At 42.5% G+C, this 15,717-nt stretch overlaps 2 protein-coding genes across 2 annotated transcripts in view; one reads left to right on the top strand and one right to left on the bottom strand.

The window, feature by feature from the left end:
- The first annotated feature begins 424 nt into the window (after positions 1–424).
- angptl4 (angiopoietin-like 4) lies at positions 425–7,242 on the top strand. Its single transcript, XM_035670205.1, has 7 exons — positions 425–1,084; positions 1,972–2,082; positions 2,202–2,298; positions 4,917–5,030; positions 5,212–5,307; positions 5,530–5,814; positions 5,907–7,242. The coding sequence occupies exons 1-7, from the start codon at positions 563–565 to the stop codon at positions 6,089–6,091; spliced, it is 1,410 nt and encodes a 469-aa protein (XP_035526098.1). The 5' UTR covers positions 425–562; the 3' UTR covers positions 6,092–7,242.
- A 1,758-nt stretch (positions 7,243–9,000) lies between these two features.
- The window catches only part of LOC118334524 (dipeptidyl peptidase 9-like), a 12,364-nt gene continuing 5,647 nt past the window's right edge, over positions 9,001–15,717 (bottom strand). Inside the window, exons 10-21 of the mRNA XM_035670445.1 lie at positions 15,517–15,617; positions 15,129–15,306; positions 14,891–15,050; positions 14,699–14,778; positions 13,966–14,118; positions 13,194–13,329; positions 12,345–12,490; positions 12,075–12,221; positions 11,778–11,930; positions 11,104–11,246; positions 10,440–10,551; positions 9,001–10,144 (exon numbers count right to left, since the gene is read on the bottom strand). Coding sequence (XP_035526338.1) covers positions 10,052–10,144; positions 10,440–10,551; positions 11,104–11,246; positions 11,778–11,930; positions 12,075–12,221; positions 12,345–12,490; positions 13,194–13,329; positions 13,966–14,118; positions 14,699–14,778; positions 14,891–15,050; positions 15,129–15,306; positions 15,517–15,617 — 1,602 coding nt within the window. The 3' untranslated portion in view covers positions 9,001–10,051. The remainder of the gene's footprint in view (positions 10,145–10,439; positions 10,552–11,103; positions 11,247–11,777; positions 11,931–12,074; positions 12,222–12,344; positions 12,491–13,193; positions 13,330–13,965; positions 14,119–14,698; positions 14,779–14,890; positions 15,051–15,128; positions 15,307–15,516; positions 15,618–15,717) is intronic.

The raw sequence follows: 15,717 nt of genomic DNA, 5'->3' as shown, positions 1-15,717 counted from the left end.
TGACAATGAATATTGAATTCTCCAGACAGGCGCATTCTCTATTTTATGAGCTTAATCTGGGTTATTTTATAATCATCATCAACAAATTTCAGGGTGTTCCTGAGCTAATGGATGGATTACCTCTCTCATTCAGAAATATTACACTAGTGTTAATTCTTTACAGTAAAGGAATACATTTGTTTCACAGCGGGGGATATCAAGTGTTTAGTTTTAGTAGATAATGTAGTCCCTGTCTCCCACAGTGCTGAGATGAAAGCCTATCTTTTTGTTATATCATGTCCCTCCTCCGCCTCTGACATGAATAGTGAACAGAGAGGTGGAGGAGGGACAGAAACCTGAGAGTAACTGCACCCCTCCCTCTCCTCAGCTGGCCAATGGCAGGCTGCCTACAGCTTAGACTTGAGGGCTGTGAAACTATATAACAGTAGTGCTGTCACTGTTCAGCCGGGAGCTTGAGCTCGCAAATTGCAAGTCAAGAAGACAGGACAGGACACTGCACAGTTCTGCAACAGGAGGACACCATTTAAATCAACATCTCAACACTTTTAGGACATCGGCAGCAATGAAGACAACACTGGCAACTCTGACTCTCTGCCTGGTGGTGCTCATGGCCACAGGTTTTCCATTCGAGAGGAAAGGGGGCTCGCCCTCCAGCAGCGCTGCCAAGGAGAAGCGTGTACAGTATGCAGCATGGGATGATGTAAATGTCATTGCCCATGGCCTGCTGCAACTGGGCCAGGGGCTGAAGGAGCATGTGGACAAAACCAAAGTCCAGATGAGGGACATTTCCAGCAAGCTGAAGGTCTTCAATCGCACAGTGACCGAACTGGGGAAAGAAAGCCAGAGGCTGCGAGTGGAGGGGGAGGCCCTGAAGGCTCGGGCCCACGGGCTGGAGGACAGAGAGGGGCAGGTGCTGAATGTCACGGCCGAGCTGAGGGAGAAGGCGGAGGAGATGCAGCAGGAGAGGAGGACGGTGAGCGAGAGGATGAGCCGGCTGGAGGAGAGGGTGGACAGCATGCTGCAGGGAGACGCGGTGCTTCCTGACACTGGTGCCAAGAATAACAGTGATGCTCGCAACATCCAGGTGAGAATGCAAGAGTTTCTGTCTTTGGTTTCTGGTGATAATAATTTGTTTAGGAAGGCAGAAGGATGGGGGAAGCAACATAAGATGAGTGACATGAGTTAGTTTGGGAGGGAAATGAAATGAGGCTTTCCAGTGCATGGAAAACATTATTAAAATCCTCCTTACTTACAGAGATCACCATAAAGCCCCACACAGTACAACATTTTGTTATACTGGAGGTGGTTAAAGGGACTCAAACTGGTGGACGTACGTATGCATGAGCAGTTGGCTTTCACGGTGTGGCTTTTTTTCTCCTGAGCTCAAAGGCACTAAATCAAAATGCAGGGCAAGCAAAGGGTGGGTGGATGGGCGTAGTAGAGTGGAGGGGGGTCGGTTAACAAGCCTGCACGGAATGGAGGGGGAGCGTGCAGTACGTGCAGGGAAACACTAAATGCTTCCAGACAAAGAGATCTGCACGCATCAGCTGCAAGAATGTGTGAATAATTCTACACAGCTGTGACATTTTACAACCTGGAGAGTATTCGGCCATATGACACAGTGGAAGGGGCTTATGGGAGTTTCATTGCGGGCCTACGCTTACAGAGCGGTACATGAGCCTGGAAGGCTTTGTAGTGGGATGGAAAATCCCGCGTATGACTGAGTTACATAACCACACCACAGTCGGTTGGAAAGAACAAATGCTTGTCACTGAGGGGTGGAAATATGTCTGGGTACATATCTCATGCTTCTCAATAAAACCCCGCAGGCGGCTCGTTTCTTGTGTTAATTCTGGTGTTCATTTGGTGATGTCTTCTAAAGTTGGGCATATTTTACGCACAGGCACGGTGTAGAATAAAGTTTATGAAAGGCTAAAAATGTGGCATCTTCGTGTTCTTTTTTTCTGTCAGATGATGCTGGAGGCTCAGAACAGACGTATTGATGATCTGATGGAGCGGATCAGGCTCCAGCAGGAAAAGCTTGACAAGCAGAATGTGCGCATCAGGACCCTGCAAAGCCAGGTGAGGAAGCGTTACAATTACGCATACAGACGTTTCTGCATCACATATCAGAGCCAACAACATTGTGTGTTACTTTCTTATTTTGTCCTATATTCATCATTGACTCGTAACTTTTCCAGGTCCAACAGTCACGACAGAGAACCGCGTCGCCGCGGGACGCCAACGCCGACGGCTCAGTGCAAAGTGGCGTCGCGGAGCAACGCGACTCACCAGTCGGTAAGTAAAGCCAAAAGGCGTGCAAAATCCTCCCTTGGCACTGTCTTAAGTCGACTGGACAAAATCTGACGCCAAATGTGGCAGGCCATCTGTTAAGTCAGGCTACAAAGACGCTTAAATCACGAGCAATTAAAATCAAGGAATCTAATCAATTTGGGACACGCTTCTCTGCTCAGCGTGACGCCAGAAATATCAACTGGTGGGTTTTTTTTTTTTTTTGAAGCTGTGCCTTTTAGCCTGTGAAATCCCATTGACACCATTCAGCTAATACAGGATGATTTAACTCAGTGATAAAATATGGTTAATAAAATGTAAATTAGGCCTCCTACTTTTAGGAACTATAAACTAATATATATATCCTACATTTTATTTAAGATAAGATGGACTGCATTGATCCCACACTGGTAAACTTCATTAGGCAGCCTTATTTCAATAATAAATACATAAAGTACTGGCAGAGATAAAAGGGGGAAGTTAGAACTGTCAGAATAAGGCTCAGTTTAGTCAATGACCCCATACTGGGTCTTACAGTGATTGTAAAAGCCAGTAAATGATGGCCTCAGTGTGCAGCCATGCCAAGCAGCTGCTGCTCCTTTCTGAACTGAACTGTGACTGGACCAGCAGTCACAATGAACGCTTTCATCCAGACTGTACTGAACTGGATACACACCAACTGGGGAAGAGTTGAGACACACTTTTTCAGCTTTCTCACCCACCACATTTTGGTCTCACTTAGGGTCTGTTTAGCCTCTAAAGAGGATGCGAGGGATGATGAGAGGACATGCTGAATAAATTAGAAATCCATGCATATTGAAACAGTCGATATTGAAACAGGCTGCTTGTAATTTCCTCTCTGTTTGTAATTTCCCCTCTGTGGGACTAATAAAGGCTTATCTTATCTTATCTTATCTTATTATAATCATAGCTGAGTAAAACGAACAAATTGTAGTGAATTTAATGTCAAACCTATGTTTCTGATGGCCATAGATGAGAATTAGGTGAAAGGTGAACATGGCTGAGGCAACAGTTGAGATCAGTCAGCTAATACAAATCACAATAACACCTCAGAACTCTGACATCAGCAGGATTTAAGGAACGAGGATAATAGAAACAAGTTTCTCTGGCAAGGTTTCAACTGGGGGAAAGTTCGCTGGTCTCTGAGAGCGTTCAGTCAGGGTCACACAGCTCAACAGGATTACTCACACTGATCGTTTCTGTTGTTTTGGGGGGGCTTTGTACAAATCTAGCATGCAACGTTCCTCAGATTACTGTCCTTGTGCCTGAGCCAAAAAAAAAAAAAACTAAATGAGGCAAAAATGGGAAAAGGCAGTCTATATTTATCTGTGAACTTTGTACAGATATCCTCCACTGTTTGGAAGACACACCTCCTCCCCTTCTTAAGACATCCCACCTTTCTGTGTAAAACAAACATTTGTACATCCCTCAAGAATGAGCAACCTTTCCCCTAGATCTGTCAGGAGTCAGACATCCTCTCCTCTCCTCCCCCATCCCTACACACAATCCCCCTACCTCCTCCTTCTCTCCCATTGTAATGAATACGAAGTGTGCCAAAGTTCAGGAGAACCCCTGACCCTGAGGCAGACTACAGCCACAACTGGCCACCAAGAGTTCATGCCTATTGAGAGAAGGTCATTACACACAAATTAGGTTTTGTTGTTCTGCGGTCAGCTGGTGCGCTCACATTGAAACAATATGCAGACAAATATCCAACAAAAAAAATCAAATAAATAAGAAAAATAACACCTTATTGAATTGTTTTGTTGTGTAAAGACATTAAATAGCATCATGTGGTGATGCCATCCATGATAAAAAGGATTACTGAAGGGGGGCTATTAGTTGGGCACATGACTGCTCCATTTGGCTCCGGAGTCCCCTGCTTTGTGTTACTGCCTTCTCCGATATCCCTTTATAGCAACTATTCCCCCCCTAACTCCCCTCATGCACCCTTTGATCACTCCCCATGCATGCACCAGCCATGCACCACTGCGTCACCAACTGGCTGCTGTGCACGTGAGGGAGGTATGACAAGCCAGAAGGGAGGGGGATAAGAGACAGTGGGGGGAAAAGGAGGTTGAGGAATGTTAAGGTTAGTTGTGTGCAACTCAATAGCAGAAGACCAAGCAGCCGTATAGAGGGAAGTCTGCTTGGGAACTGGGAGAAAGGTCATATTTATAACTGAAGTTCAGACAGAAGTTCTCACTCACCCTTTCCCTCTTGTTGTGGCTAGATCAAAGGCTCTAGGTTTATATGTTCAGACCCACTGATAGGCTCACTCATTACGATAGTTGTATTTGCAGACACACAGCTCTTACGGCGCAGAGAAACGTGTGGCTGAGAGTTTCCCCAACTGTGAATTACCTACTTATGAATGCTGGGAAGAGTAAACAAGTCACAATTCCTTCATTAAAATACTACACATGCCAGAATTATATCTAAAATTTCAAAAAAACAGGAAACACGCAAAACAAACAAGACAATTCTATGACTTTAGCAGTAGTGTACTGTAAAGGTGATCATACTGTTTGGATTGTGGGCCTTTGTACAGAGCGGTTTGTCTTAACATTTTCTTTTTCTTTTCTTCTTTGTTCTTTTTCTAGAGATGCCATCAGACTGTCATGAGCTGTTTCTGAGAGGTGAGACCACCAGCGGGGTCTATACCATCCAGCCAATGAATGCAGAGCCCTTTGAAGTCTTCTGTGAGATGACAGCTGGTAAGTGGAAAACCTCTTCCCCTTTATGTCCTGCTCACTGAAGGTTGCCCCACAATTGCTAACTGCTTAGGCAATCGATCTTAAACAGAAGAATAGTTCAAAGTCCCCAAACTTGACAAAAAGCTGCTGTTTTCGTTGATACAACTTTTCCTGATCAGTCTTTTCCTGTCTTTCTGTTTAGATGGAGGATGGACAGTGATCCAAAGGCGCCAAGATGGCTCAGTTGACTTTGACCAGCTATGGCAGGCCTATGAGAAAGGCTTTGGCAGCCTGAATGGTAAATGCTCTTTTGACTTTGATCTTACTCTCACTAACTGCAAAACCGGACTGGACAGGTGCTAGCTGGCCTGGCAAGGGTCAGATTAGTCACAGCATTACTGTCTTTTATGAGCACTGCATGAGAGGGCAGGGGCCCCAAAGCACCTTATCACCGATGAGCTTGGAACTGATCAAAGGCAGACAGGTTTCTCACCATTTCTCTTCTTGTCTTCTTTTCTAGGGGAGTTCTGGTTGGGTCTAGAAAAGATCCACTCCATTGCTAAAGATGGTGGCTATATACTCAACATCAAGCTCTCTGACTGGGGTAGTGACGTGGCAGCTATCCGCCTCCCCTTCCATCTGGGCGGTGAGGAAACCAAGTACTCGCTCCAGATTCAGAAGGCCGATGATTTCAGCACCTTGGAGAGTTCCCTGGGGACGGACGCCACCTCTGGCCTGCCCTTTTCCACCCGCGACCAAGACAACGACCAGAAAATTGACACCAACTGCGCCAAGCACCTCTCAGGTAATGACAACCACAATGACAAATGCCTCCAGTTTCCAATCTTGGGATACTTGAACTAGTGCCTAACCTGACCTCGTCATTTGTTCTCCTAGGTGGTTGGTGGTTCAGCAACTGTGGTCGCTCCAACCTAAACGGTAGATACTTCCAGAGCCCTCCTCCCAAGCAGCGGCACCAGAGGAAGCAGGGTATCTTCTGGAAGACCTGGAGGGGTCGCTACTACCCTCTGAAGAACAGCATGATGATGATTGCCCCTGCTGCCATCGAAAATAAGTCATAAAGAATAGAAAGAGACAGAATGAAAAAGTTGACACAAAACAAAGGGGTTGAAAGAAGTAGATTTTGGACTATTCTTTCTTTTCTTGGTGCTTAGTTGATGAGGCAGAGGTTACCATTTTCCCTGGTTTTCTCCCTGCGAGGAGGACCTCATACCAGAGCCCAGGCCCTTGAAACAGGGGCAAAAAGAGCTCAAATTCAATGAGTTCCAGGTTTCCACTGCTCTGTCCTTTGAGATGATTGATGAAAACCTGCAGTGGAAAATGTTTCATATATTGTACCATCGCAGTTGATTCCTTCTGAATGGCATGAAGCAGGGGCCCCTAGTGAGGAGAGCGTCACAAAGCGAGTCCCGGCCTGTTCACTGTTCTGTAAGCCACACAGGATTCCCAACAAGTCGAGACTCATCACCAGACATGTGGTGTCAAATGTGTTTGTGGGCTGTTGTTGCATTTGAATGGTTTGGTAGAGAGTAAACAGCAGTCAGCTCGAAAACAGCTTAAGAATTGCTCTTATTTTGTAAAAGATGCATGTAGGACTGAAATGCAGACCCATTGAGTAAGACTTTTAAACCAATGGTGTGGACCAAATGGTGACTTAATTAAAACAAAGAGTTATTTTCCACATGAACATGATGAGATTAGTGTTCAAACCCATTATGTAAAGTTATAAATCACTATAAACTAGCATTACCATGCAGAAACTGTGTTAAGACAGTAGCAGTTCGTGGGGCACTGAAAACCATTTCAGCCTTTTATACAGCATGTTTTCTGCTTGCAATTTTGAATCAAATCACCCATATTCTTCACTGACTTTTTCAGTGGAGGTTTTGATGATGTTAAGTCATGTTGACTTCTTTAAGATGACAGACATGGTTTTGTACATAGTGTATGAAGGAATGTCATCTGTCTTAAGAAATGTAACTGTTACTGATTTGTTGTGATATTATCTGTTGTCCTTGTGACTTGAGGGTTTGTGATTGTAGATGTTCCCTTTTCTTATTTAAATGCTGTAAATAATCAATATATATATTTCTGGTGCTGCCTGTTTGTAATTTATATTGACTTTGTTGTGTTTGCCAGTTGTAAAATTGTTTTTTAAGAGAAAATAACCATTGTTTGGTTATTATGAGCCAATAAAATTGACTTAAACTAATAATGTATGTGTATTATGTGGCACTTAATATAATCTATAATATATAATATCCTTAATAACAAAACTAAAACAAGAAAAAATACACGTATATTTCACAAACACAAATACAATAAATATGGCCACAACTAGAGCCAAGATAAGTGGATTCTCATTCTCATTCTCAAGCAGATATTTTATTCTTCATTCATCAGATCCAAGATAATATAACCTGAAATGGAAAAATGTTGCAGTTGCACGATTCATTTTTCATTACTCATGGAAAAAAAATACACATTTTATCAAGAAATCACTAGTTCAAATTGTTCACTCTTCGCAGATTGTTGCTGATTGAATTTAACTGAACTGAATAATTTAACCAAACCTATCTAGAGAGACATTTTCTTTGGAAACCACCTTCAGGCCCAAAGTCATACAGTAGACCTAAACCATCTCTATGAGCCCCACGTGGCAAGTCTCTTGCATCTTAAAGATTTTAGCAGCTTAATCACATCAGGAGCTTCGAGGTGTCAGCTTTAATTTCTCATCGCACCACTTTCTGCTTCCTTGTTAGGCTTACTGTTAATGTGCTTCCTCCATACTGATCCTTCCAGCACTGGTTCAGGATCAACCCCTGTAACAGCTGATCTGATGAGAGTGCTCCGAACTGACCTCTCCCTTCAGGGTACTGGCGAAAGTCAGTGCCTGGCTGTCACACAGTAGGTGGGACTCCACCTGTTACCTGCAATGTAGAGCAGGTATAGCAGGATACTTACTTTTTTTTTTTAATACATACCAACTATCCCATATAATATACATTGTGGTAGTGAATAATTTGCTTTCGTGCTGAGATGGGTCGATTGATACGACACTGATGTTTGCACAGTAGCTAGTTAAATATGAAGCTGCATGCAGCAGCTGCTTAGCTTGTCTTTAAGTGTGGAAATGAGGGAACAGCTAGCCTGGCTCTGTCCAAAAGTTAAAAACAGAACACAGCAACCATAAAGCTCTACTTAATCCGTGTAAAAACAAGGAGTTCCGGTTATATGGGGGTCATGTTTGTCCCAGCTTTGTTGTGGCTGGGAACAGTTGCCAGGCAACCAATAGAACCTCTAGAAAGTCACCGGCACTGCATCCGGCCAAAAAATAGTCCTGTACCAAACCTCCATTAACAATTTTAGTCTTTGTGGAAACAAAGGGCATTTAGTGAGCGATAGAGGTGCTGGTAGCAAGCTTTTTTTAAAATGACAGTGGTATCTGTTTTCTCATCTCTCTCCAACAAGCAATCTAGCATACTTGCAAGTTTTATGATGCCAAACCTTTATATCCAGCTCTGCAATGATCTGCTTGCTGGTGATTCATACTGCGTATACTTTAAATAGGGGCAGCAGATTCCTTTATTTAATCTCTAATCAGATCAAGGTTAGGCATCAGTCACCTATGAGGAGTACCCTATTATTAAAAGGTTACTATAGCAACAGTGCTGTCCACAAAAACCTCTGCTGTTTCACTTGAGCATGGTTTGGAGTGCTTGAAATCCCTTGTTGGGTTTTTGCTCGGGTGCAGCTCTGATGTGAAGCAGGAGAGGGGGAGAACATGAGACGAGGGCTATAATGAAGGGTCAGAGTGGGAACTTAGTATGGGAAAACACTTGAGATGAGAGCGTTTCCAAATATGATAGCCTGGTTGCATCCTACAAAACATGAAACAGAACACATGCTGCAACTATAACATGCCTAACTTGTAACTGCTTGAATAAAAAGACTGCAGTAAAAGACAGCATGTGACTGATTCATACATTTATTCATTATCATGTACAAATTGTATTCCGGTGGTACAAAGCTGTTGTAAGACTCCAGTACTCACCCTCCTGTTGTCTTTATTGCAGTAAAAAAAGGAAATACCAGCATGATCAAGAGTCAAGAGGTACTTTGGCAAATATAAATTATGTGTTAAGAAGGCAAGCAGACATCTTGAGCAATGTAATATGAGGGGAGAAAACGGCGCCAAAATATCAATGAGCGGCTTCTCTCAGCACTCATTAAAAAATAATAAAAATCCATAAAATGTTTTATTTTAAACGACACACACTTAAAACAAGTGGACAGAGGAAGAGTCTCGTTTTTTTCTTCCTTTCTTCATTACACAAACTGCAAAGTTCAGACTCACAGTATGTAGGGATATTGCAATTCTGTGTTAGTGTGCTTCTGAGTGTTCTGAGTATTTACTGATAAACTGTATTTTACACATGTATGTATGTATAGTGTGGGAGCTCATGTCTGCGAATATGTGTATATATTCCATTTCATATCCGTGAACTGTAACCCCGTTCCTACCACTGACTTGAGTGAATAAAAAGGTGGAATAAGCGGGAAAACAACACAATAACATTTGGCAAAAACCATCATTGTTGTGGAGATGAGGATGTGGGTGAGCTATGAGTCAATGTGACACAGCCTGCAAATATTTCTCCATATGTCCTTGTCTTTGTTCAGCTTTCAGGGTGAGACACCACATATCTGTGCTCGTAAACCATACCCCAGACTGTACACGGGGGGGAGGGCATGGAGGAGACAGAGCGAGCAAGCGAGTAACAGAACAAGAGACAGAGAGAGCAAAAGAGGGGAAGTATAATGGAGAAGTTACATGACTAGTTCACAGGAGAGAGTGGCTAGTGGCTGTAGAGTGTCTGATAGTCTCTCAGTGACGGTGTGAACAGTTGGAGATGGGGTTGGGGTGGGGAGGTCAGGGAGACTAAAGGTGGGCGGTGAGCTGGAAGGGTAAAGGAGGACAGAGGGGAAACTAGACTTCACTTCTCCCCCGTTGTCTCATTTCAGAGGTATTGTTGTAGAAAGTGCAGCAGCATTATCTCGTAGTGCTCTCCAGACTCAGGGCAGCGAATACTGTGTCGCTCGTTGGGGTATACCTGGAAAATTGAAACAGGACAACAAAATGAGTCTCCGATGTGTACTATATGTCTGTATCCCCTGAAATCTGTTTTAGAAAAGTGTTAAAATATCATCATGAGTATGATTCATCTGTTGTATTCTACTACCATTATACATTATAGGGGTACCCAATATAGCAAACACATGGAGCTCAGACATCATCAAGACATATTTGCTGAAATGTAACAATTATGTCAACCTACTGTGAAAAGACTTCACATGGCAACTTCAGAAAGATGTGTCAGTGTGAGGAATAAGGGTTGTGATGCTAACCTGAAGCTGGTAGGGCTTCCCAGCACGGATTATCTGTGACACTAGGAAATTGGTGTGGAAAAAGTGCACATTTTCATCTAGAAATCCATGGAGAATCAGCAAACGGTTGGGCCTGGAATGACACGGTTACACGGTTACAGTACAGCACGTAACAATATAATAGGCTTCCGTGCAATAGTAAGACATACAGTTTAGTTCCTGAAATAACACGTTGCCAAAGAGTGAAACATTCCTTCACGGATCCAAAGAAATTCTCCCCTAGTTCTGCTTCTGATCTATGAGCAGTGCTCCAACATGCCGTTCGCGAGGCCCTCAGGGATTCCTCAGTCCCTAAACACAGAGGCTTGACCACCTCAATTCCTCTTTGCAGATTTTAATAACTGCTTGACAACAGAGATCTGGTTGTTTGCATTTTCACGTAGCAATAAAACAACATGAAATCCTCAAAAAAAAAAATAGCCTCACAGACATGTACACATTTTCTTAAAGTATTACTTCCAGTTCAAAAGGTATTTTAGGTCAAGGATGAGAATGACCCCCCTACCTAACCATATGTTAAATTAGTTGCAATAATACCTGGAATATAGATAAATATAGAGGTTTCAAGCACTAAATTCCACACTAACAGGCACTATGGCCTACATGTTTAACTGTGTGTACTTACTCGCTGGGCAACTTGTCCACATGCAGGGCCACAGAGCCTTCCTCGTAGCCCTGCTGGTTGTTTTCAGGCACATCCATGTAACGCTCTGTGTAGCCTGTGTCGTAGGCCATCCACACAGTCACCGGGGCGCCTGCAATAGCCAACTGGCAAGGAAGCACAATGTAGTCAGGTGGAAAAGAGTGTAAAATTAAAAAATAACAAAAAACTGTATCTCACTGGGGAAAGGTGTCACTTTGCTCACAGAACAACTCAAAATATATATAATACAGGAGGGGGGAGGCGCTTTGGATTTACTGTATAGGTTGCTGGAAAATGTTGAATTAGTTTCAACATTTCTAAAGTATATTCTGATGTTATGACTCAATTGGTTACACATTTTGAACAAAAGAAAAAGTAAACTCATTCCCTCTGGTACAGGAACCTATCTGCAGATATCCTTACTGACTGAAGACTGTTAGCCAACACATTGTACAACACAGACACCATGTGGCTGTAAGTGACAACTACATCATAAGTTCAGTTTTGAGACTTCATACAGGAATTAAGCAATTCATTCTAATTAAAGTTATTTACATAATCATACAAGATACAAACTATTGAGGATGCTCACTGTTTGAAAGTATGTGTATGGTTTAAGGATAAAAGAAGGGCTGAAGAAGAAGAAGCCTCCTAACCTTGAAGACATTGGGTCGCTGAATGAGGCCCATGAGAGAGAGGAAACCACCATAGGACCAGCCGTGAATGGCGACACGGCTCAGGTCCACAAAGTTAAAGTTCTCTGCCACGTACTGCAGCCCTTCAACCTGGTCTTCAATCTCTACCTGACCCTGAAGAGAAAAGGGCAAATGGGAGCGTTATTTAATCTGGAAATTGTGCATCTTGTTTATGACATTCAATCATTTTTACATTGCCTTACAAGTTAGTTAAAATGTTTCTAATGAATTCATTGAATTATCGGACTCTTACTTTACCATTTTGTTTTTCAGTGCTCCTTCAAATTCAAGGCCCCTCTGACAGGAACCCCTCCCGTCAATGACAACCACAGCGTAGCCCAGAGAGGCCAGCGTGTTCAGACGGAGGTACTTCATCCCCTTGAAGGAGTTGTTCACCAGCTGCACCTGATTACACATACACATCAAAATGTTCTCAATGTTTCTATCATTCAGTAATACACGTCCAAAGCAACATTATGTGAACACAAAAATATGATGATATCACAGACCGAAAATATATCCACAAACCTGCGGGCCTCCATACACGAAGAGAACAGTTGGGTGTTTCCTGCCAGGCTGCAGGTTGTGAGGCTTGTACACCATCCCATAAAGCTGGAAGCCTGACTTCCCAGGAAAGTCAAAAATCTCAGGTGGATTGTAATCTCCTGGGCAACCTGGAAGACACATAAACACATGTGGTCATTAGTTAAGTATGTTCCTAAATCAGGGATTTTGTGATTCAACTCCTATTGTAACTTGACCTAAAACAAAGGGCAAAAAACATACATTAAAGTGCATAAATTGCACAGTAGGTTGTATTTAGCGTATCAAATAAATGTTAAATTGATCTGGCATTAGATTGTGACACATTTTCTTTAATGATACTGATCAATACTGCAATAGGTCATGTTACAATTTTACAAGTTTAATGGGTAGCTGATAGTACCATCATGCCCAATAACTAATTAGGGTGTTATTATGTGACCCCTAAACTTTTGCCACAACAGAAACAAGAAATTCCTTCTCACTCCTGGTACTTTCAATGAATCATAAACGACAATTGGACACAGACGTAGAGCGCTCATGATGATGTTAAGTGTTTTTGCACCACATTATCTGATTACTGTCAGGACTGTCTGGAGGACGCCATTGCAGATCAAACTGACCGTCCTTGATCTAATCAAAGTCAGACCTCAACCCTCCCAGACAGACTATGCACTCAGTTCTATTGATTGTTCCTAAAATACAACCTTCACTTTTGGCCAGGCTGCTCTCTAACAGAAGCGGAGTGAGCCAGATTGTGTAAATACAAACTCTGCATATTGAGTGAATTGTAAAACTACTGTATGGTGGTCAGTCACGTTGCATCCCGTTTACCTGGTGATTCCATCATGCTGGCCCAGAACTCAGGTACCATGTGTAGTGGGTCACCTTCTGAGCTGGTCAGTTTGTAGACGTGAACACATGGAGGTGTACTCACGTTACTGTAGTGGCTGACAAAAAAGTCAAAGTTCTGCAGAGTGAGAGAGGGGAGAGAGGTGCAAACAAATTGAAATATAAAAACAATGATATACAAAAGGACAAGGAAGGAACAGAAAGGCTGAGGGAGGGGAAGCAATTGCTACACCACGTACTACAGGGAACTGTGTTACAAACCACAACATCTACAGCTACTGTCTGTGTAAAACACTTCTTATAGCTGGAGGACATTTATCCCATATACTACAGACTATCCAACTGATCCCTGGCTATGACATCTTTCCTCAGATTTCATTGTTCTTAAGCAGATAAACTGGTCTCTCTGATGTGACAAAAAACACCATTTGTGGTACCTCAGTAGTCACGTCTTGTGATTTAGATATTTTCATGGACATCCCTCATGTCCCCACAAATAATTTCCCCCTGGGATTATTAAAGTATTTCTGATTCTGATTCTGTTTCTGACATTGGTCATTTTCTCAAGAAAGTATTTCCACCATTACCATTTCCCTTACTGAAGCATTTATTTATTAAAATTTTTACTATGACTAGCAGCCATAAAAACACTGGTTAAGAAAGGAATATCTGTAAGCAACATTGTTTGATGGACAAGTTGTCATGATTATAGAAAGATGAACAGCTGCATGAGAATATAAACAGATGGGTTTACCTGACTAACAGAGCAGCTATGAGAGAAGCTGGGCTTGGTTAGCCTGACCACATCCCCTGGTGAGTCATAGCTGACCACATAGAGGTGGTGCTCCAGAGGAGTGTCTCTGGTGCCCTGGAAGTACACCAGCTTTGATGACTCATTCACCCAGATCTAGCAAGGAAGAGAAAAGAGAAGTTCATATAAACAGTTAAGTTATAAAGTACTGCAACAGTATATAAAGTATCGGCTCTGTAGTCCACCAAATTGGATTAAAATCTATTTATTCAGTTATTATTCCAGTTTTAACAGAGTTTGGGGGTGTTCGTATCCACATTGGGTGAGCAATGTAAAGTTCTTTAGAATTTATTTTATACATAGTTCCCCCAGTTAAAGGACAATACAGCAACTCAATTATCCTGAGGACTAGACTGAAAGCAGAAATCTCCTGAAGTAAAAAGAGTAGGGGGCTGCAGTACAGCCCTACAATATCACCAGGGAGAATATAAAAAAAAAAGTTCAAGATGTGAACACAGATTCCTCTCAGGTGGCTGATGTGGGATGTAAACGGGGTCGGACGGACCATTAAAGCTGAGAGTCAGTACTGTAACTCTGCCCTCGCCCTGAAATGCGCAGGCCTGTTGAATTTGAAAAAAAGTCAATGGAGCTGGAGTACAGAGTCAACACAACAAAATGTATGGAACTATACACATACTTTCTGTATTTTGTGTGTGTGTTTTCAACAATGTCTAACCTTGGAACCATGTCTTGCCAGCACTTCCCATTCTCCACTGGTCAGTGCAACCTCTTCCTTGATTGCACATTTGAAGTCTCCTGAAGAAAACAGATAACAGACTCAACAAACTCCGTAAAAAAAACAAAAAAACACTGACGTATTTGATAGGATTATTTAAAATAAATTCACAAGCATCTCTAAATCTCTTACCCTCCATGTGTTGGTAGTCCTCTGTCCAATGGTAGCAGCCTGGTTGTAACAGGGATGTGATTTTATACAGATGGCTGAAACCTGTTTTAGACTCATTTATCCAAATGAAAGTAAACTCATCTTCTGTTGTTTGAATAAATGGATAGAATATATCATGAACCTGCAGAAAGAGAAGAACAGTCAATCACTGAATCCTTACAGCAGAACAACCTTGAGTGAAACATGCAAGAAGACCTACATTAATCCACACGTCGGTGGTCTCTTCATAGATTATGTATGGCTGTGTGTTACTGGGCACAGCCTCCAGACTCTCCTGCCTCTGAGCTGTGTCATCTGTGACAGGGATGAAGAGGGCTGGAGGCAGCAGGACCAGCTGTAGTTTTCTCTGACTGCGGTCCAGAAGCACTGCCCAGCCACTAGGGGGGAACAGAGCAGAGAAAACTCAAAGGATTGCTTTACTACAGCAAGACTGGTTGATTATGGAAACAACTTCTCCAATGGAAACAAAAGAGATCACAAACGTAAGCATGGCACCCATTAAGATGACATCTAATATTATCTGTGTCCACATGTATCCAAAATTATGTCACAATATTAGAAGTTCCAGTACCAGACTGCACACTCACTATTTGCCGTCGCTTGTCCATCCTACTCTGGCAATGTATTCTGTCCCCGGAAACAAGGAGGTGAAGGGGATGGCCAGTTCTTTATCTTGCGTGCTCACAATCTGTAAATATAACCATACAAACACACAAAAAAATAAGAAAAACCTAATTATCATTTTGGAGAAGAAAAAAAAAAAAACAGATAGTAAAAGACTCACTCTT

Source organism: Morone saxatilis, unplaced genomic scaffold (assembly GCF_004916995.1).
Source record: "Morone saxatilis isolate NCDOM2014 unplaced genomic scaffold, NCSU_SB_2.0 Contig23, whole genome shotgun sequence".
NCBI lineage: Eukaryota > Metazoa > Chordata > Actinopteri > Moronidae > Morone > Morone saxatilis.
This window is presented reverse-complemented; position numbering and strand designations above follow the sequence as displayed.

Coding starts and splice junctions, on each gene's coding strand:
- angptl4 (XM_035670205.1), top strand. CDS start 563: ATGAAGACAACACTGGCAACTCTGACTCTCTGCCTGGTGGTGCTCATG. Junction 1,085..1,971: donor GTGATGCTCGCAACATCCAG/GTGAGAATGCAA, acceptor TTTTTCTGTCAG/ATGATGCTGGAGGCTCAGAA. Junction 2,083..2,201: donor TCAGGACCCTGCAAAGCCAG/GTGAGGAAGCGT, acceptor TAACTTTTCCAG/GTCCAACAGTCACGACAGAG.